Below are 21,747 nucleotides of genomic sequence, written 5' to 3'. Positions count from 1 at the left end.
GACCATGGTGCACACGCTCACCCCTCACTCCCCCCACCCGAGTAGATCGGCCGGCATTGCACAGGCGCAATAGGTGTGATCCACCTTATCTGGTGGGAAGCGAGGGGAGTGACGTCAGAAGCCGCTGATTGGCTCTCTACCCCGAGTCTGGGGTACGGGGTGCGGGAGGCAAAAAAATAATTGTCATTGCAGGAGGCGGTTTGCAGGCAGACGGGAGGTGCTCGGAAAAGGCAGCGGGGAGCAACTGGTGCCGGAGTGAGCGGAACCTGTCCCCTGGTTATCCAAGAAAGAGCCCCAGTCCCCAGGACACTCAGTCGTCCTGCTCCTGGATTCCAGAACCCCGCACTCCCGGCATGGAATACAACAATACCAAACCACAGCTCTCATCCCGGGCTAACGCCTTCTCCATCGCGGCGCTCATGTCAACTGGAAACTCCAAGGACAAGGGACTTCAGGAGAACACCATTAAACCCCTGGGTAAGTCGGGCCCTGCGCTGCCTGGGCCTCGCCATTCACCTGCAATGGTTAACGGTTGAAGTTGTTGCCGGGGAGTCACGGGGTCGGAGAATCGCCAGGGTAAATGCAGTATACTTTGATGGGGAGCATTTGGGTTGAAGGAAATGTTACTTCAGTAGATAAAGTTTTGCTCTATGCCAAGTCGGGATGCAAGTGTAACGGCTGCGCGCCCTGAAGTGTAGCTGGTTTGTAACACTGTCGGTAAATGACGGTAATTAACTTCACTGCAAGAGAACGAAATCCGCGGTCATCGGCGGCCTGACATTGCTTTCGATTGACAACCGCCTTCGCGCACCTTTTCTTCCACTGAGCAGAACAGTTCGTGGAGAAGTCTTCCTGTTCTCAGCCCCTGGGTGATCTGGGCGGCCTGGAGCTTGGAGATTACAGCAGCGGTGCGTCTCCGGCGTGTACGGAGCCCCTGATACCCACCACCCCCAGCGTGCCCAGCGCCGAAATGGCCAAGATCACCTGTAACCTGGAAACCAAAGATCTGTGGGACAAGTTCCACGAGCTGGGCACCGAGATGATCATCACAAAATCCGGCAGGTAAGGAAGGCGCCCCTCAGCTGTCGCAGTCGCTTAAGAAGCGGCTCGGCGGCGTTACAGAGACGCTCAGTTTTAATTTCGACCCCGACGCGGTTCTTGGATTCATATAAACGTGCGGGAATATTTTGATCAAACACGGCAGCGGGCAACTAATTAATTTTGAACGGGAGGGTAACGTCTTGAGGGAAATTATTAGAAGTGGGCGCGGGACAACGAACCTCCACGTTTCGTTTAATTCCGCTGCCTGGTTTGATGTTTTCCATTTCGAGACATTCCTAAACGAAACAGCTTGGAACAGAAGCGAGGCCGGGAGGGTTAGTTTTGTAACGGATCCCGCGTTCTGGACGGGTTCCCTTGCTCTGGCATTTGGGGAGTGACAGTTAGCCCTTTAACAGAGACTCAAAACGAAAGCGGTTTGATTCATGCATTAATCGGGAAAAGGAACAGACAGTTTATATCAGGAATTGTGTGGAATCAAATAGTAATTCTTTTCGATGCGGCGGTCGATGGTGATCTCTCAAGTATATCCGAATTAAATTAATTAGTGGTGTAATTATTTTATAGTCATGACAATTATAACCCCTCGCATCGAGGGCAATCCTGTACCATTTAACGGGTAATTGTTAAATCACAAGGCTTTCCTTGGTATACTCTCATTCAACTGGGTAAGAATGCCCCTGGGGCTCGGATCGGCTGCGACCCCGTTAGATCGCAGGATCTGAGCGGCGTCGCAGCGACGAAACGCACGGTGTAACGGAATGGAGCCGACTCGAGAGCGGAGAGAGAGTTGTTCAGATCTGATTGTGGTGAAAGCGAAGCTGGGGGGAGGGGGTGTTAAACTCATTCATTGCCCCCTCTCGCCAAAACTGAAAGCCAGAATAAATCTGCAAACATTGCGGGTTCAAGACAGCCACTGTCAGCGGACAGAACGTTGACGGAAAGTTCTTGCGGGGGAAGGGGGAGGTTGGTACGCCGGCCGGCGGTAGAGGGACGAGGGAGCTGCCTTATGGGTTCGCTCGGATCAGTTAGGCCGGACGGATTTGTTATCCTCTCTTGAGAATCACACTCGTTCTGACGCTGATTCACTCGCCGTTTCTCCAGCCGCGAATGCTTGCATTCTAAGAATGTGTTGGGTAGTGGGATGGTTAAGATTAAAGAGATGCTTCCTCCTTCTGGCCTGTTTCAGGAGGATGTTCCCAACTATTCGGGTCTCGCTGTCTGGAGTGGATTCCGAGGCCAAGTATATCGTGTTGATGGACATCGTGGCGGTGGACAATAAGCGTTATCGCTACGCCTATCATCGATCCTCTTGGCTGGTGGCGGGCAAAGCCGACCCGCCGCTCCCAGCAAGGTGCGGCCTTAACTGGGGGCTGTCTCTGGAACTGCTCCCTGATATTCCCAGATACACACACTCCCACAAACACTGCACTGAATGGACTTGTCGAACTGGACACCTACAAAAAATACAGAAAATGCCGGAAATAAAGAATCAAAGGGTCTTACATCTGGACCATTGGCGGTTTCTCTCCGCAGACGCTGCCTGACCCGCTGAGTGTTTCCAGCATTTTCTGTTTTTGTTTCTCGTCCGGCAGAAATCGAGAAACATCCGAAATTGGTTCCGTGAGGCCTGAGCGGTGCACTAGGGACAAGTTTCCTTGCGGAGGAAAGTCAGAGCGAATTTCTTCCCGCCTTGGTTTGCTGAGAAGCTACCTCTCGGCAACCAAAAGACAAGGTCCAAAACTTACACGTTGGAGGGAACACCACTGCCAGCTTTATAATGCTCTAAACGGGGTTGGGGGATCAACACTGCGATAAGGACATCGAGGTGACAATTCAGTCACCCCAACCCTTTCCCGATGCCGACCCTAATGTTTTCACTCCTAGCCACCCTCACCACCATTAACAGAACCCCAAATATCTCTAAGCCAATCGCTTTAATACCATCCAGTCTGGCCTAGTCAGACTACACTGATACACTCCGTTAATCCGTATCCTAATCACTCAACCTATAAATGGAATCAATCTACCCTGACTGCAATCACTCTGAACCAATCCACAGATTATCCAAACGCCCCACCCACCCTAACTTTAAATACAGTCACGTCGCCCTGAGCGGCCTCAATCACTGTAACTCTGACCCTAACCCCAACGTCCTTATCCCAAGCCCCGCTCACCCCGATTCCAACCCTGGATCACAACTGGCCGGCGTTGCTCGTGGGGAACCTTGTCACCGCGGAACTCCCGGAGCCGACCGAGCACTTGGGCTGTGGTAACACAAGAGATCGCCCACGAAAAAGATCCGTCATCCATATGTAAGCAGTGTATTATCTTTAATCGAATAAAGCTGAGAGGGAGAGAACGCAAAACTACGAGGCTTTGTGGAAACAGTGCAAATCCATTGGCCTGGAGATCCACAGATCTAGAACCTACTCACTCCAAATTGTTTTATCCCGAATCCACCGATCTCAGTTATTTGATCTCAAATCAACTAACCCCGAATCTACTAACCCAGAATTAACTAATATGGCATCCGCTGATTCCCAAAGTTACTGATCCAGAACCCACTGATCCGGAATCCATTGATCCAGAACGCACTGATCTCAGGATCGGCTGATCCAGAATCTGATGCTGGCCCTGACCGTTCTGCCCTTGTTCGGATCTTTTCCCACCACTCAACAATTTTTGGACCCATACGTACCACTCCAGACAGCACGTTCACCTGGCCGGTCACTTACTTAACACTCCAGACACCACGTTCACCTGGCCGGTCACTTACTTAACACTCCAGACAGCACGTTCACCTGGCCGGTCACTTACTTAACACTCCAGACAGCAAATTCATCTGGCCGGTCACTTACCTAACACTCCAGACACCACGTTCACCTGGCCGGTCACTTACCTAACACTCCAGACACCACGTTCACCTGGCCGGTCACTTACTTAACACTCCAGACAGCACATTCACCTGGCCGGTCACTTACCTAACACTCCAGACACCACGTTCACCTGGCCGGTCACTTACCTAACACTCCAGACACCACGTTCACCTGGCCGGTCACTTACTTAACACTCCAGACAGCACATTCACCTGGCCGGTCACTTACCTAACACTCCAGACACCACGTTCACCTGGCCGGTCACTTACTTAACACTCCAGACAGCACGTTCACCTGGCCGGTCACTTACCTAACACTCCAGACACCACGTTCACCTGGCCGGTCACTTACTTAACACTCCAGACAGCACATTCACCTGGCCGGTCACTTACCTAACACTCCAGACACCACGTTCACCTGGCCGGTCACTTACTTAACACTCCAGACAGCACATTCACCTGGCCGGTCACTTACCTAACACTCCAGACACCACGTTCACCTGGCCGGTCACTTACCTAACACTCCAGACAGCACGTTCACCTGGCCGGTCACTTACCTAACACTCCAGACACCACGTTCACCTGGCCGGTCACTTACTTAACACTCCAGACAGCAAATTCACCTGGCCGGTCACTTACCTAACACTCCAGACACCACGTTCACCTGGCCGGTCACTTACCTAACACTCCAGACACCACGTTCACCTGGCCGGTCACTTACCTAACACTCCAGACAGCACGTTCACCTGGCCGGTCACTTACCTAACACTCCAGACAGCACGTTCACCTGCCGGATGTTTGACCTCGATCTCCTGTTTCAGGCTCTATGTACACCCTGACTGTCCGTTCACGGGGGAGCAGCTATCGAAACAGATGGTCTCCTTCGAGAAGGTGAAACTCACCAACAACGAGTTGGATCAACACGGCCACGTGAGTTGCATTTAATTTGATTCGGGAAATCCCGGGCGCCGGAACCGAACAATATTTTTGTTCATTTAATTCATGACGCGTTTCCGTCCTGGAAACGATGGCCTGGGGTTCTCGGTGCTCCTTGACAACCCAGTCTGTGCAGAAGTAGGAATCCGCAAATTGGCCGCAGGGTTCCGAACCATGGACACTAATCCAGTCGCCGTACAGCCCTCCTATTCCTGTACCAGGAGCCGCTGCCAGGGATTCGCTCCAGTTTGTTCCTGCGGCTTCACTGGCTAATTGTCAGCTTCCTCTCGCATCCTCACTTAATTCTGAACCCGCTCTGACGTCACGGACAGGTAGACAGCCCTTGCGACATCCACTTGGCTGAAATACCTCCTCTCACTTACTGGCATGGGTTTGTGCAGTAGTGAATGAGATATGTGTACAGATACGTATCTTCAAGTGTGTATATGTACCGATGTGTGTCTACAGCTGTGTATACACAAGTGTGCATATCTGTACAGATGTGTATATACAGATATATGAGTACGTGTGTACACCCGTGTGTGTCTACAGGTCAGCCAGGGTAAGATCGTTGTGTGTAATTCGGAAGCATGTGAATTTCCTCTATCGCTTCTAATTAAATGACCATTAAAACGGAACATGCCAAAGGTTATCAACAGCACGGATATCAGCCGGTTTGGAGCAGTCTGCTGTCTGAAGAGCTGTTTTATCACCGAGGTCTTGCCACTTTCCTGGGTTTGTTGTCAGAATCCTGTGCCCCCCACCCCCTCCATGATAGTGTTGCGTGAGATTGGAGTTAGGGGTAATTTTGTGAGGCAGCCGGGGATGATGCCACCTTGACCGGGCCCACGTCCTCACTCTCTCCGTCCAGTCCCATGCCGTACCAACCCGGGCTGGGATCAGACTGCTGGGGTGGGCTGGGGATCGGAATGGGGAAGGAGCCGTAGATAACGGAGGTAAATTCGTTCCACAGATAATTCTGAACTCCATGCACAAGTACCAGCCCCGGGTTCACATTATCAGGAAGAAAGACCACACTGCTTCTCTGGTCAACCTCAAATCTGAGGAGTTCCGCACCTTCATCTTCCCGGAGACTGTTTTCACTGCAGTGACCGCCTACCAGAACCAACTGGTGAGTCCCGCTGCCCCGCCGCAGACCATCGGCTCAGATCCGCAGCCGCCGCCGTTGCTGAGGTCTATCCGCCTGGGCGCCACGTTGCAATTAGCCCGAGGTCGTTATACCTATAATAATTTCAGACTATCAGAATAGATGTCAAAAGGACAGAGGTCAATGACACAAAGGTGACCGGGCAGAGGTCACTGGTGCAGGTCACTGGTATGGCTGACTGGACAGTGGCCACTGGAACATTCTTGCGGGCATTCGTAGTAATTAGAAAGAAACATAATAGAATCAATGCAAAACCGCACAAGACAGAGACGGACGAAGAACCAGTGCGCAAAAGACAATAAATTGTGCAATTATATAAAATAAATACGACAAGAAATTGTGCAATTATATAAAAATAAATAAGTAGGCAATAAGTATCCAGGACAGGAAGAGCGGAGCTCTTTAAAGTAAGTTCCTGGGTTGTGGAATCTGTTCAGCGTTGGGGTGAGTGAAGTCATCCAATCTACTTCAGAGTTGAGGGGTAATAACTGTTCCACAACCTGGTGATGTTCATCCTAAGGCTCCAGCGCCTACTTCCTGATGGCAGGTACGGCCTGGATGTTGGGGTCCTTGATGATGGATGCTGCTTTCCTGCGACAGTGATCCTTGTAAATGTCCTCAGTGGTGGGATAGCGGGCACGAGAACAAATGTTATTGGGACAGTGGTCACCGAGACAGAGGTTAGTTGTACTGAGGTCGCTGGGCATATTCTAAACGGCACTTGGCTGATCGGGGTGATGATTCTGTTGTCTCACTACCAGGGGAGAGAAGCGTGAGCGCTCCCTGAGGGAAAGGTCCTGGTGAAAATCGACAAAGCTGCCAACGTTAACAACCTGAAGTAGAATCAGAAAACCCCTGTTAACGCTCAGGTCAGGCCGCATGTGTGCAGAGAGAAGTAAGAGGATGTTGTCGGATGAATGGCCTTCGCCAAAACTGGTCCGCGCCGCTACCAGTTTGCGGCCTGACTCGCTGAGTGTTTCCAGCATTTCCCGTTTTTGTTTCAGATTCCCAGCACATTGTTTTGTTTCATCCCGAGTGTGTTCACCCCTCCATGCACAGGGAGATTCCTCATGATTCCTCTCTGTCCTGCAGATCACCAAACTAAAAATCGATAGTAATCCTTTCGCCAAAGGATTCCGAGACTCGTCCCGACTCACCGATATGGAGAGGTACTGTCTCCCGCAGTAAGACCCTTTCTTCTCAATTCAATGTGATGTAAAAGTCGCGGTTTAGAAAATGTTAAACACAAAATATTTAATAGAAACGAATGTAGGTTGATGTTTGGTGATTCACACCATATGAAATTTCTCTGCGCATGTTATTGGTTTTAATTTTGTAACGGCGGCACAGTACTCTGTCCCGAGAACTATTTCATCCATCGCTATGGAATCACGGCAAGAGGGTGGCGGGACACTGCTAACGGTGTACAGCCTTTCCCGGGCCGACAATTCCTCCTGTAACCATACTGGCGGCAAATCTGCTGCCCCTCGAATCTCGTATATTTCCCCAAACCAGTCACTTCTTTCCGATGTAATTGCGGACTTTGACTCCTCGCCCCCACCTCCTGTACTGTTAGTGAACCCTCATACCGTTCACCGATCCTACCCGAGCCCGTTAGTACCCACTCTACAACATAAAGGTGCCGCCCCCCCCCCCCCCGATCGCCGACCTCTCTAGTCAACGTGAATTGGTGGGGCTTTTCCTTCTTTCCAATTTCACTGGTTCCAGACCCCCCGAGTTTTTCCTTTTCCCGAAGGTTCACGTTCCATGAGGGTAGACGTACCTTGGATTTGTTTGGAGGAGTGGTTGACCTTCCGAGCTGAAAGTCTGATTTCCGATGCACTTTGTCCACCCCGCTCAAGGTTTACTTGTGAAATAGATCACCCCCCCCCCCCCGTACGGCAGAACCCACACCGTGGTGGCTCTTCCCTTCCCTGGGCCCTGCCTGGGGCGGAGGCGCCGGGCCATCGCCGGAACTGTCTCTTTCGGCTCCCGTGCAGGAGATTCACGTCCGACTGCGACTGAAAGGTCAAGCGTGTTTGGCGGAACGACAGGAACTCACATTACGTGGCGCATTTTATTTTTTCAGGGTCTGGCGGTTCGCTTTCCAGCCATGTCCTTTTAACAATTTGTCACTGGGATCGGATACGCAGTGACTTTCGAAAAGCAAAGGGAAATATTGCAAAGAGGGAACCAGTCCAGTGGGCTGTGCCGATCAATCTATTTCTTTTTATTTCGACATCATATCATAGGAATTAACTATGGCGTGATATTTTAACCTGCTTGTTCTGACTTTGGAGATTAAGTGATTATTAGCCTTAGGACAATAAGACTTTCATATTCTTGCTATAATCCACTCGCGGAATGTAAGTGGACAGATGTGAAATGTAATTGGGCAGCTGCAGTAAATATTGGAACACTGAATAGAAACGGGCCCAAATCGACACTTAGCTTAAACCAATTGCTCTGATCACTGGTTGGTTTTGTTTCGCTAAACAAAGCGAGATGTTTTTTTGTTTGAGCAGCACGGCTTCAGCTGTGATGAAGTGAAAAGCAGTTAAGGTCATGTACCACAGCGCAGATAGGAGCGATATCTGGCCGTGGCCCATGACCGTAACTGCTTTTCACTTCATCACGGCTGAAACCGTTTTGCTCAGAATTACACCTCGCCGACGCCAGGCACCTGCTGAGATTCTCATTCAGAGGATCGAGGATTAGTGGCGCCGGGATTAAAGATTCCTTGTATTCTCTTGAATGGTGCAGCAGGCACGAGGGGACGAACGGTCACAGAAAGCTTATTTTTCTTCTTATCTTAACCCTGCCTCTCTTGTGCTGCAGGGAAAGTGTGGAGAATCTCATCCAGAAGCACACTTACGCACGGTCACCGATCCGGACCTACGGGGGAGATGACGAGGCCCTCAGCGAAGAAAGCCAAACAACACAGAACAGAGGTAGGAGGAAGAATGCTTGCCAGCGCATTCCTCGTCAGCCCAGGACATCCTGATAAGTGCAGCATTGTTGATGTGTAGCCATTGCTGTAATGTGGGAAATGAAGAGCCATTCTTTACACGCAGTAGCTCGGTGACAATGGCCCTGCAATTCCTGCCGCAGTGTCTGCCGTTTCTGCTGTGCACACGTCCATTCAGGCAGTAGCTGCCGATGATTCACCGGTACACCGCTCATTATTGCCCATGGCAATCTTCCCCAAACACAATCGATATCAGGCCCATGCCTCCTGTAACGCCACTAAACACTTAATGCCTCATTGAATTGGACAACTGGCGCTGTAACTGCAGCTGAAAAATTTCTCCCACTCGCCCGTCAGGTTGAGTTAAACTCTTCGGAATAAAAATGTTTAAGTTCCATGGATTCCAAAGTAAAGCTTGTGAAGCCCCATGTAAATCCTATTCGTTGTATCATTCTCTGTAAAGTGGTACAAATGTAATTTCAAACACAAATCAAACGGCTGTAGGAGCTCAGAGGGCCGTGGTCAAGGTTTCGGGTTGACATGTACAGAGACAGCGGGATTTTCAATGCTCCGGGCCAAGACCCTCCATCACTTTAGATTTTTTGGGTTGTGTCTGTTGACTTCCCGAGGTGATTACCCGTTCAGGTACTTGTTGATATCGCTTGTACTGTGACCACGGTTCCCTTCCGAGAAAAATCCAAGGAGTAGGTCATTCCGTCCTTCGATACTGGTGTAAGGTCCCAGAAATTACCTGAAAAATACGGGGGAGGGACCCGTCCGCCGCTAGAACTAGTTAATTGGAATATGTCGGGGTGTGAAACAAGCAGAAAGGTAAACAATTATATATCCAAAGGTTAATGAAAACTGTGATGTCAACAACGTTGTATCTAGAATGAGATGCGATTTTAGTGATTTTCCATATTCTTGAAACGTAGGGTTGATTAATATAATTGATTATATATAAATAGAACCGTTATACATAAAATGTCGTCTGGCCTAATCAGTCCACGCCAATTATAGTGTAGGCTGATTGCACTTGGAACCGTTTACGAAAAAAATTAATCCAGGAACCCGCAGTTTTACAGGACCCAGCGCGCTGACAGATAACAGACCGCGGGGGGGGGGGGGGGGGGGTGAGTCAGTACCACGGATATAGTGTCAACTGCGGCACTTCCAGGAGGCCCAGACATTGACTGGTTAACCGTACTCCCTGGAAAATTGGCTGTGCTGCTCGCTGCGGATAAATTCACCTTCGCACTAGCTGGGGTGTCGGGACCCGGATTGAATTCAGATCGCACATTCGGGTCACCGAGTTATCCAGCACAGAGCAGGGCCTTCGGGCCATCACGTCCATGCTAACCCCTTCGTACTGATCACTATCCTATTGCTAGCACGTGGTTCCAGTGTTCCCCTAAGTCCAATGACTTTAATGCAGACTGGTTGCCCTGAACACCCCAGAACGTTAACCGCCCCACCCAAACCCTTCTCTTGCTCCGATGCTGCTCAACCCGAGGAGTTTCCGGCAGATTACTTCAATGCAAATGTCTGCCGCGAAAGTCGAAAGGCAAATGCCTTCTCCACTCAGATGGCAAAGCTGTACTGGACATTACTCTTCCAACCCATTGACTGCGTATTCCCAGTAACATAACGCCGGTACGGAGTCAGAGGCTCGTGGCGGCGCTGGTGGGCTTCCTCAAGATGCCGGTTTGACGTACAGCTGACTGGGCCAAGCAGCACCCTCCACCCCGTACCGTCAGTCCAGGACCACTCCTGCGCAGAGTGATTGGGAACTTCTCAGATTTACATCCTCAACCCGGAATACAGAAACACTGGTTGACAGCAAAGTCTCAACACTCCCCTACTTCCTTTAAAGAAATATTTCCACAGAGCCGAGATAAAACCCTCCGAATGTAGCACCCAAATTCATATTCCCGTTCTGAGGCATTACCTTTGCTTCAGAATAGCAACATAAATTCGGCCATAAGTTCAAACTGAAACATTTGTTACTATCCAGTTTTCTACAAGGAGCCGCATGTATCGCAGAAGTATCAGTCCCGCCGCGAACTATTTAAAGAATTTTAGAAGAAAACCTGCTCTCAACTAGTTAACAAAATATTCTGCAGTAATGTATTCTGCTTGACATTCATTTGAGATTTGTTGTAATCCAAATGAAGTATTTATTTTAAATTCAATAAATTAGTAATTTTCTTGTTGATAGATTTGGGAAAAAAAAACATTGCCACACACTCCTTGTAACTAACCGCTTCCCTCCGCCATGGAAGTAAATGAAGGAAGGAGGGAATCCGCCGTGGTTTGGTCAGGACTGTTAGCCCTCTGATCCTCACTGACCGAAGTTTGAGTTTGTCCACTCTCCTGTGATGCACATACCAGAGTGCCTTTCATTTAATTGCCGGCTGGGTTAGTCACAGTCTGCGTCACCTCTTTACTGTACTTTGGAACATGACGCAGAAAACTTTGCCCACAGAACGTAGACCATATAACGGAACAGCTGGAGAACAGGCGTTTCGGCATACAATGTTGAATCAAACTAATTAACCTATAGCTAATTAAACGTAATGCTTTCTGCATGCACTCGGTTCATACCCCTCATTGTCTGTAGGCTCATGTGCCTATCCAAGAGCCTTCTGACGTACAGGCCACCACCACCATCCCTGGCAGAGCATTCCAGGAATCCGCCATTCTCTGAGTAAAAAAAAACCCTCACACCCCTCTTAGACTTACCCCTCTCACCTTAAATGCCCGCCCTCTAGTGTTAGACTTTCGACCCTCTGTCTCCTCTATGCTTCTTGTAATATTGTTAACTTATATCAGGTTTCCTGAAATCGCTGCCGCTCCAGAGAAAATAACCCAAGCTTGTCCAAACTTTCCTATACAACATGCGCTCTAATCGGGGCAATATCCTGGAAAGCCTCTTCTGTTTCTTCCATAAAGTCTCGAAATCCTTCCAATAATGGATGATCAGAATTGAATGCAATAGTCCAGACGCGGCCTGATCAGAGATTTTTAAAGCTGTAGCACAGCTTCCTGACCCTTGAGCTCAGTTGCCCCTAACTAATAAAGGTAAGCATGCTATGCGCCCTCTTTACCACCCTACGGATACCCACTTCTTCCCAACGCATGGCATACCCCCTGTGCACTACTCTCAGATTAGCCTCAGCTTTCCTCAAAGTCTGAAGAGAAACGTGGGCGGGATGTAAGAATGAGAAGGGGGAATAAAGTTTGGACATGGACCCACATGCAGAACGGTGGTGGGTTGGCCCTGATCTCACTGAAAATTAGAGAGGTCCAGGTCTCCCCCATGTTCCTGAATTTACCCTACTGAGTTTAAAAAAGAAATTTAAAGCTCAAAGTAAAGTTATTACCGAAGCACGTATATGTCACCATCTTCTGCCCTGAGATTGGGCGAGTGAAGTTATCCCCTGCCCGATGGTTGAGAGGTAATAACTGTTCCCGAACCCGGTGGCGTGGGACTTGAGGATCCTATCCCACCTTCCTGATGGCATGGTCCGGATGGTGGGAGAGCGTGGTGGCACCAAAGATTCTGTCCCCTCCTATCACCAACGACGCTGGATTAGACATCCCCCACCCCACTTGTCCCGCCATGCCGTCCCATTCCAATCTATTTAGTTGATCGGGAGGTGCCGCTTCTACTGACAATACCCTCAGGCAACAGCATTCTCCTGAATCTGTGGCAAAGTCCACCCACACTCAAAAAATAAACGAAAGTCTTAACTTCAGGCGAAAATAAGATATCCGGAGCAACAACGGGCGCTTGATTTACTCTGCCCTGCCGACCCAAACACAGGGCTGTCCATCTGTCCATCTCTCCGGTTTTTGTTGTGGTACTAGACATCATCTTCCCTCTCGGTTGCTGTTCGCCAGGAGCAGTAATGAAAGTACTCCTTAGAACCGATACCGTTTCTAGTTTTGAAAACTGCGCCGGCTGCAGTTGAGCGAGGGGCTGACTGAGCACCAAGGGGCCAAGGACGGCAGTTTACTACTGAACCTTTGTTGTGAGAATTGTGTCAAACTAACATTCTAATATATCCCGAATGTCTGAAGTAATGACAGGGAAGAATATTGTTTAATCAGAGGATCTGATGAGGAAAGACTCATTAAACCCTGCTCCCTCTGGGCCAGTTTTACTCATTCACTGGACTGGATCAACTTCCGGCTCAGGAGAGAGATGGGTTCGGCACAGGGGGAAGGCAAACACGGATGGATCTGAAGCTAACAGCACTGAAGTGCCAAAGAGCTAGCACTTCGTTGCTTTGCCGAGATAAAGAGTGACAACCCGCTTAGCAGCGCCGGGCCATCAACCATCCGCAGATCTGGTCGGCGCTCCGTACAAAGATCAGTCCCTGATGATGAAAGGCAGATTTTTCATTAACTACCCACTGTAACAGGTAATGCCGTGACAGATTGTTCTTATTATCGGAATAAACAGTCTGATTTATAGCGGTTCTGGGGAAGGACCCCCGGCCCGAAACACTATTCGTTTCCCTTTCCATGGATACTGCTCGTTTGGCTGAGTTCATCCGGCATTTTCTGATGTCAAGTCCCGATTAGATCCAAGGGACACAAGAGACTGAAGATGCAGGAAGTTTGTAGCAACAAACAAAGCGCTGGAGGAACTCACTGAAAATTCAAAAAAAGATTTTTAAAAAGCTGGGATGGGGTGGGGAGAAGGCGTAGCTGGCGGGTGGTGGGTGGATCCAGGTGAGAGGAAGGTCATAGGCAGGTGAGGGAGGTAGGAAGAGAGTGAATGATGTAATATTTCCTCTTGCATGCCGGTTTGATGAGCGGAAATGTCGGCTGTCTATTTCGCTCCATAGATTACGCCTAACCGCTGAGTTCCCCCTCCCCCCCGTTGCATTGCAGCAATCTCACCGTTTCTCCGCACCGACCGATCAGTGTTTTCCGGCACCGCCTCATACCTCCGCGCTATTTTCTTTTGCAGGTTCCGCCTTCACAGCCTCAGATAACTTGTCCCTCAGCACCTGGGTTGCCTCTTCCTGCAGTTTCCCGGGGTTTCAGCATCCACAGTCGCTGGCAATCGCCACTACCACCGCTTCGCTCGCTGCCCCCGTCCCTCACCCCATCCAGGGTTCTCTGACACAGTACAGCCGCCTTGGGATGCCCCTGACACCGTCGGCCATCGCCAGCTCCATGCAAGGCAGCGGACCCACCTTCCCCACCTTCCACATGCCCCGCTACCACCACTACTTTCAGCAAGGTCCCTACGCCGCTATCCAAGGCCTGCGGCACTCGTCGGCTGTGATGACTCACTTTGTGTGATTGACATCGGGGCTGCATTTCACCCAGGGACCGTGACGCTTGTGAAAGCCGCTCAGAGAATCGGGGGCATGCTCCACACCAACAGCTGAGCGGCGCAGCAAGCAGCAGCTCCTGCATGGACAAGAGCAGAAACTACAAACCCCAGAATGCACCACAGGATTTGCCACAGCTGGACCACAACTCCCAGAATGCACCGTTGACAGTCGGGTTGCCGCGAAGGCAGCTGAAGCGCCCTCATGTGCCGGGAGTGCTGGCACTGCAGTGAGCTGCCAGTCGGACTGAGTTACTGGACTGTCTGGGAAATAGGCAAAGGCTGAGCCAGGCAGCCGAGGGACTTTTGTTTTGCACCAGCGGCACTGGCCGACCGGTACTGTCAGAGGGTGCACTGCAGCAGACATACTGAGGACTCTCAGCGGGTCTGGACCTGCAGTCACATCTCGGATACAAATCGCTTGTGAATTTGACAGTCTGTACAAATGTGTATGGGTGAAAAGAATGTGCGAGTGTGCGCATGTGTACCACTGTGTGAGTGTGTGTGTGTGTGAGAGAGAGAGAGAGACAGAGAGAGTGCATGTGCCTGTGTGCTCATGTTTTTATGTCTGTGTTAGACGCCGTGTGCACGCTTGTGACCATGTGTAAGTGTGCGCACATGACAGGGACAGACACGACACCACAGGATCTGTGTCCAGTGCTATTTGTCATGGATGGGGTGAATGGAATTGTCTGGAGACAGGTTTCTGAACCAGTGGGATCTCAGGAGGGACAGAGACCGATCACCCTGAACATGGTTTTATATATATAGGTCACTCCACCCTCACGGAGGGTAGGGGTCGACCCTGGAGCCCCCTGCTCCCGTTCCTGCTTATTTGTTCACCCCCATCCACAACCAGATGAGGCAGACTGCAGAGCTCGGATCCGATCCCCTGTGACGTCACTCGCTGTTGGCGATGTTGAGCAGCGTGCGGTCCTGCTGCAGCTTCACCTCATCAGCTTCAGGTGTACAGACCCGAGGCCGCTCCCAACCTGCCCTTCTGCACAGCCCATTGACCCGAGTCTGACAGTGAGGGCGGTCTGACGGCCACGAGGTTACCGATTGGGACGGGGAACCTTTCTTACAATGGACCAAAGCGTCTCATGGTCACTGTGTATGTGTGTGTGTGTGTGTGTGTGCGTGTGTGTGTGTGTGTGTGTGTGTGTGTGTGCGTGTGTGTGCGTGTGTGTGTGTGTGTGTGTAAAAGCGGGCTATTTGGTTGTGTGTCTCCCAGTAGCAGGTAAAATAACTCACCATATCTTTACAAGTATCCATTTAATGTCGTACCATTTTGTGAGCATGTTCACTCATTTTAAAACAGTTAGTAATGAATTCCCGTTCAGTGTTTTTTCCTGTACTAGATTATATTCAAAAGAAATTGTGGAGTTACAGCTATGAAGAATTGTTTTCTAAAAGTGCAATATATTTATTTCTGCAGGAACTGATTTCAATGTAATATTTGAAACTTAAGATTAAAATTGAGAGTTTGTAAAAGGCAAAATCTGTAGAGTCATTCATCGAACTCGTACAGAAATTAACCGAGAGATCTACCCGGTTGTGCGAGACGGATCCGCGATCCATTTCTACCGTTTCAGCGTGCCCCCGCAAGACCGTTAACGCGCCTCCGCCTCTTTCCGATGGGGACTCGACATTTACCGTGCTGACTTAAGAACCTGAACGCTTGACTGTCAGGGCCAGGGTGGGGCTCTCACAGCAACATAAACCTGGCCGTTCGACCCCGCTGACCTGGCCGTTTTAGCTCCGCGGAGTTTAGCAGGGAACCATCATCCCGGATATAGCCGTAAATTGGGAATTGGCGGGAGGGGGGAACTCCAATCACCGAGGGCAGTGGGACTGAGCAAAGTGTACGAGCTGTGGATCCTGCTGGACTTTATCCCTGGGTCTGAACCGAAGTAACTGGTGAGATCCTTGATGCGTTGGGTTTAACAGCCCTGAAGTCCCCGAAATTCAGTTCAGGTAAGGTCCATTAAACTGGAAAATAACAAATGTAACAGAGAGGGAGACGGAGTGCATGAAATTACAGTTAGCACAACGTATATGAACGGAGAATGAGAGGCTGCCATTAAAGACATTACTCAGTAATAATTCAAAGTACCCGGGCTATGTCATTCTGGCTATGTGAAAGGGAAACGTTTGAAGAAGTCACCTGTGCCGTGGATGAAAGACACTGGGGGATTTCTGGACTTTGATTCCCAGAGGACTGTGATATAACTGCATCAAAGGGTCGTGATTGAGGAAGTAAAAGCTCACGGTGCGGGAGGTGACGCGTTTACGTGTTGGTGTGGAGAGAAGATTGGCGGACTAACTGGAAGCAGACGGGGACGTACGCGGCTCTCTATCTAGATGGCAATGTGTAACGAGCAGTGAATCATAAGGATTGGTGCTGGGCCACTACCTTTTACAAGTTATGTGCCTGAGTTAGATCGAAGGCACTGAGGATATTTTTACTAATTGATGATTGACCATAAAAATCATTGTTATCAAATTTACTCACAATTAATTAAGACGTGACAATCTACCTGGTTTTGTATTAAACAAAACATTTTATCCACATTTTGTTAAGCTCTTACCCAGAAACCCTCGTACAAAAAGTACACTGCTTTAAGGAGCCAAGTGTGGAGTGAATCCCAACTCCATCCCCCACACCCCCTCTCCTCTTCACACGGATTTATGGCACCGGTTTCAGGAACACATCCACACACAAGATCATGGACATGGCCCTGTTGGTTAAAGCTGAAATGGCGAGGAAGAGGCGTCGAGGTCTGAGCGGTGTTGCAACAATAACCTCGGACTGAACGTCAACAAGACCAAGGAATTGACTGTGGACTTCAGGAAGGGGAGGTCGGCAGAAGACACACCAGCCTCACTGAGGAGACAACACCGGAAAAGGTGAGCAGCTTTCAGGTCCTTGATGTTGATGTCTCAGAGGATGTATCCCGGTCCCAACCCATTGCTTTAGCCACGAAGAAGGCATACAGTGACTCTAGTTCATTAAGAAAATTGAATAGATTTGGTAGGACGCCAAAGCCTCTTGAAAATTTCTATATATGTACGTGAGAGCGTTCTGACTGGTGGCGTCACGGCCTCGTATGGAGGCTCCGCTTCACGGAGGACTGTTGACTCAGCCAGCTCCATCACGGTTACAACCCTCCACGCCACTGAGGGCATCTTCAAGAAGTGGTACATCGAGGAGGTGTCACCTCACCGTCTGGTCACGTCCTCTCCTCATTCCTACCATCATGGAGAAGGTACAGGAGCCCAAAGACCTACACTCGACGATTCAGCTAGCGCTTCCTCCGCTCCGCCGGCAGATTTCCTGACGGTCCACGAATCAATGTAAACAACCCCCTTAATCCTTTTGTTTGCCTGATTTACTTGTAACCTATAGTCCTTTCGTAACTTTGCACTGTTTCTCTGCCGCAAAGCAACAAGGTATGTATCATATATGACAGTGACAATAAACCCGATTCGGATAAATAGGGCTAGGGTTCGAGATAGCCGGTGGACGGAAAGACAGTGTTAAACATTTGCACGTTTGCTGATGCTACAACTCGGGGAGGCGGGGAGGGGGGAGCAAACGGCGAACAATGAGCATGATACAGGGAGGCTTCGGAGGGATTTATACAGGTTCATTGTGGCGACAAAAAGAGTAAAGCACAATGCTCGTTAAATGGTCGGAAACCAGTTGCTGTCGGTGTACAGAGGGGAGAACGCGATGCGCCGGTACGACAGGCGGTTGGTTGGCCTCCGCTGCACAAAGTGAGGAAGCCTTGAGTTGGCAGATTTAGTAAACCGGTCTGTGGGACGAGGAGCTGCTCTTCAGGGAGAGACTGGGCGAAGCTCAATGGGGTTTGAAGAGTGACAGGAGTTCGAGACTGTGAGATGGCGCTGAGAGTGTCTCCGTGGCTCTGCTTCCACCCGGGTCTCTTTCTTTTCGTTGCTGGGTCTGGTTCTCACGATTCGACCTTTCAAAACCCCGCAGAAGAAGCCTGGTGCAAATGCAAATGCAGCTTAGTCACTATGCTATCATACTGTAACGAGCTGCGGGAGCGCCAGTGCTGAGCTGGGTTGGCAGTGTCAAATGGTTCAGTTTTATAATTCATTCTAGCTCCAGCAAGCGGGGAGTGACTGAACACCCTGGGAACAGCAGGGCCATGGGCGTGGCTGGGTGGGAACAACACTCGGTCCGTCAGTATCAGGGATGCCCTGGTATCCCCGTTTTAATATGATGTGGCTGTTGTGGTCATCTTTGATAGTTTAATTCAGTCTCACATACTTCGAAGCAACTGCGATCCAGAATGAGATTTCAGCGTAAACATCAGAAAGAAAACACGTGTATCGGAGTCAAATTATTTAGAGACCAGATGCTTTCATTCCAGATCGATAAATTAAAGACAAAAGGAAGTTCTGAACAGATTTTCCTTTCCTTTGCTTTTCCTGGTTGGGAACCTCTGTTACCAGATGTGATCGGTGCCGATTAGAGACATTTCCTTGGCCAGTTCTCCAGCAACATGACAGCTATAAAAGTACTGGACAACCCGACTCTATTGCTTCTCCCCGTGTCCTATCCTCGTTCCTCTACGAGTGGCCTAAAGTCCACATGATTGGACTAGTCCTCAAGACAGCTCTTAGGCAATCTGCTGTGCGCTGTAGAAAACCAATTATTAAAATGATTACTTTTTTTAAGTTACAGAGAGTTCCCTTTTAACTACGTTTGACGTTGAAAACTGCATTTGCACCAGGCTTCTTCTGCGGGGTTTTGAAAGGTCGAATCGTGAGAACCAGACCCAGCAACGAAAAGAAAGAGACCCGGGTGGAAGCAGAGCCACGGAGACACTCTCAGCGCCATCTCACAGTCTCGAACTCCTGTCACTCTTCAAACCCCATTGAGCTTCGCCCAGTCTCTCCCTGAAGAGCAGCTCCTCGTCCCACAGACCGGTTTACTAAATCTGCCAACTCAAGGCTTCCTCACTTTGTGCAGCGGAGGCCAACCAACCGCCTGTCGTACCGGCGCATCGCGTTCTCCCCTCTGTACACCGACAGCAACTGGTTTCCGACCATTTAACGAGCATTGTGCTTTACTCTTTTTGTCGCCACAATGAACCTGTATAAATCCCTCCGAAGCCTCCCTGTATCATGCTCATTGTTCGCCGTTTGCTCCCCCCTCCCCGCCTCCCCGAGTTGTAGCATCAGCAAACGTGCAAATGTTTAACACTGTCTTTCCGTCCACCGGCTATCTAGAACCCTAGCCCTATTTATTTATTCTTGTAATTATAATATTTTTGTCTTTGCACTGTACTGCTATCGCAAACCAACACCTTTCGTGTCATGTAAATCATACTCTGAATTGAGTCTGGACTGTGTAAAAATGTTCAGAGTATGTGCAAGGGGCGTGTGAACAAATATATACACGCAGTGGCCACTTTATTAAATGTTCCTATAATACAAATATCCAATCCGACAGTCATATGGCAGCAACTCAATGTATAAGAGCATGCAGACATGGTCAAAAGGTCCAGCTGTTGTTTAGAACAAACATCAGAATGGGGAAGAAATGTGAACTGAGTGACTTTGCCTGTGGAATGATTGTTGGTGGTTTGAGTATCTCAGAAACTGCTGATCTCCTGGGATTTTCACGCACAACAGCCTCCAGAGTTCACAGAGAATGATACAAAAAACAAATTTAAAAATCAGCGTGTAGCAGTTCTGTGGGTGAAAACGCCTTGTCAATGAGAGGTCAGAGGAGAATGGTTCAAGTTGACTGGAAGGCGACCATAACTCAAATAACCACGTGCTACATCAGTGGTGTCCAGAACAGCAACTCTGAACAGACAGCATGTTGAAACATGAGGTGGATTGGCTACAGCAGCAGAAGACCACACAGATACATTCTGTGGGCACCTTATTGGGTACAGGAGGTGCCCAATATATACTGGGTGAAGTAGACTATACTGGATGTACAGTCCAGGGTGGGGAGAGTAGCAGAGTTCCTTCCCAAGGTTGTTTGGCCAAATGTTATGGGGGGGGGGTGGGGGAAGGTGGGGAGAGTGTGGTGCACAAAAAAGATGTGCCTCAGTTCTTCACTCCCTACCTCAATGAGCAAAGACTGTCACATTTGCAACCGAGGAGTGGGGCACAGAGCAGAAGAGGAGATGCGCAAAAATGGAGCTCCTTGTATCAAACACGTATCGGGAAACTTTGTTTAATCAAGAAATAAATAGACACCATTGGTGTATGGGTGGAGGGAAGGGAATGGGTTCAGAGTGTACAGGGAGTTTCCACACAGATTCGAGAAATAACTGGGAAGGGGAGGAGATGTTGGTCTGTGATCAGAGTGAGATGCCTTGTTGGAACCAGATGGGACTTTGGCCAGTCCACAGTGCAGCACCACTGTCCTTCTGATCTCCCTGCAGCCTGGATTTGCTGACTGAGTTGGTCAAAAGAGGGCAGATAGTAAACCTATTCAACATCCGATGCATTCTCAAAGGGACAACAGAGATTGTTGGAGGGCTGAGCAGATGGATGCTGTGAACTGGGCCTTGGGATAAGAGGTTGGCAGGTTAGAATTCTCCCCCACCCCAACTCCTCCCACAAAGCTGCTGTTGTTCAGTCACTAGGATTTAGGGTGGCAAGGACAACGTTACACATTGGGCAGACCAGTGGTATCTGTCTTATTGAATGGTGGGCAGGCTTGAGGTCACATGGACCATTCCTCCTCACGTAGACAAAATATTCTACCTCATTGCATCTACCCTGTCAGTGTTGGTGAATATTTTATGGCCCCTTTTAGATTTCCAACAAATCTTTTTTCAGTTTCGTTTTCCCAACAATTTCAATGTCAGCAGAGTATATTTCTTCAGTGTTTCTGAGGCTTTATTTAAATTGTAGGCAGGCAAGCACTTTGTATCCTGGACAGCTTATTAGTCATAGTTCTCAACCATAAGTTCAGTTTCAAATAGTTTACCTCCAGAAGTTATGCTGGGATCACGTTGTCATAACATTGCTGCCACAAGTAGGTTCATGATATCCCCCTGTCCCTTTGGTCCTGCCTGTCATTGTTTCTTTTAGATTATTTTCCTATTAAAGTCTTTCACTCCTCAATTATCAATATCAAAGGTGATTTTTAATTTAATTATCCATTTTTACTTGCCCACCCTTTTACATGTTTTCTAATTTCTTCCTGTGTGAGCTATGCACCTCTGCCCTCCAAATGGTATCATTTGCAAATGTTGATGGACGTGTTTCCTGCTCTGGAAGCCAGAGTAGACAGTGGAGCCAGGCCTTACATATTGTGAAACTTTGTTTTCTTTTTTATCTTGAATAACTTCTGTCTAAGTGTGCTGTCTGGATTTTACCCAGTGCCAGAC

General features: G+C 49.2%; 1 protein-coding gene across 2 annotated transcripts; it reads left to right on the top strand.

Annotated features, from left to right (window-relative positions):
* Window positions 1-201: 201 nt before the first annotated feature.
* On the top strand, window positions 202-14,544 carry tbx20 (T-box transcription factor 20). 2 transcript variants are annotated; one of them, XM_059943782.1, is made up of 8 exons: window positions 202-477; window positions 831-1,062; window positions 2,249-2,413; window positions 4,759-4,867; window positions 5,847-6,005; window positions 7,134-7,210; window positions 8,880-8,992; window positions 13,991-14,544. In XM_059943782.1, exons 1-8 carry the CDS (start codon window positions 354-356, stop codon window positions 14,326-14,328), a joined length of 1,317 nt encoding a protein of 438 aa, XP_059799765.1. In that variant the 5' UTR covers window positions 202-353; the 3' UTR covers window positions 14,329-14,544. The 2 variants fall into 2 exon arrangements, with proteins under 2 accessions (XP_059799765.1, XP_059799712.1); XM_059943729.1 differs by having other exon boundaries at window positions 7,134-7,225.
* The last annotated feature ends 7,203 nt before the right edge of the window (window positions 14,545-21,747 follow it).

This window comes from Hypanus sabinus, chromosome 1 (genome assembly GCF_030144855.1).
Source record: "Hypanus sabinus isolate sHypSab1 chromosome 1, sHypSab1.hap1, whole genome shotgun sequence".
Taxonomy (NCBI): Eukaryota; Metazoa; Chordata; class Chondrichthyes; order Myliobatiformes; family Dasyatidae; genus Hypanus; species Hypanus sabinus.
Note: the sequence above shows the minus strand (reverse complement) of the source record. Positions and strands in the feature narration are given on the sequence as shown.

Bases quoted from the DNA above. Each gene is read 5' to 3' on its own strand.
- tbx20 (XM_059943729.1), top strand. From the start codon at position 354: ATGGAATACAACAATACCAAACCACAGCTCTCATCCCGGGCTAACGCC. The intron at 478-830 runs GTAAGTCGGGCC...TCCACTGAGCAG, and splicing joins GAACACCATTAAACCCCTGG to AACAGTTCGTGGAGAAGTCT. The intron at 1,063-2,248 runs GTAAGGAAGGCG...GGCCTGTTTCAG, and splicing joins ATCATCACAAAATCCGGCAG to GAGGATGTTCCCAACTATTC.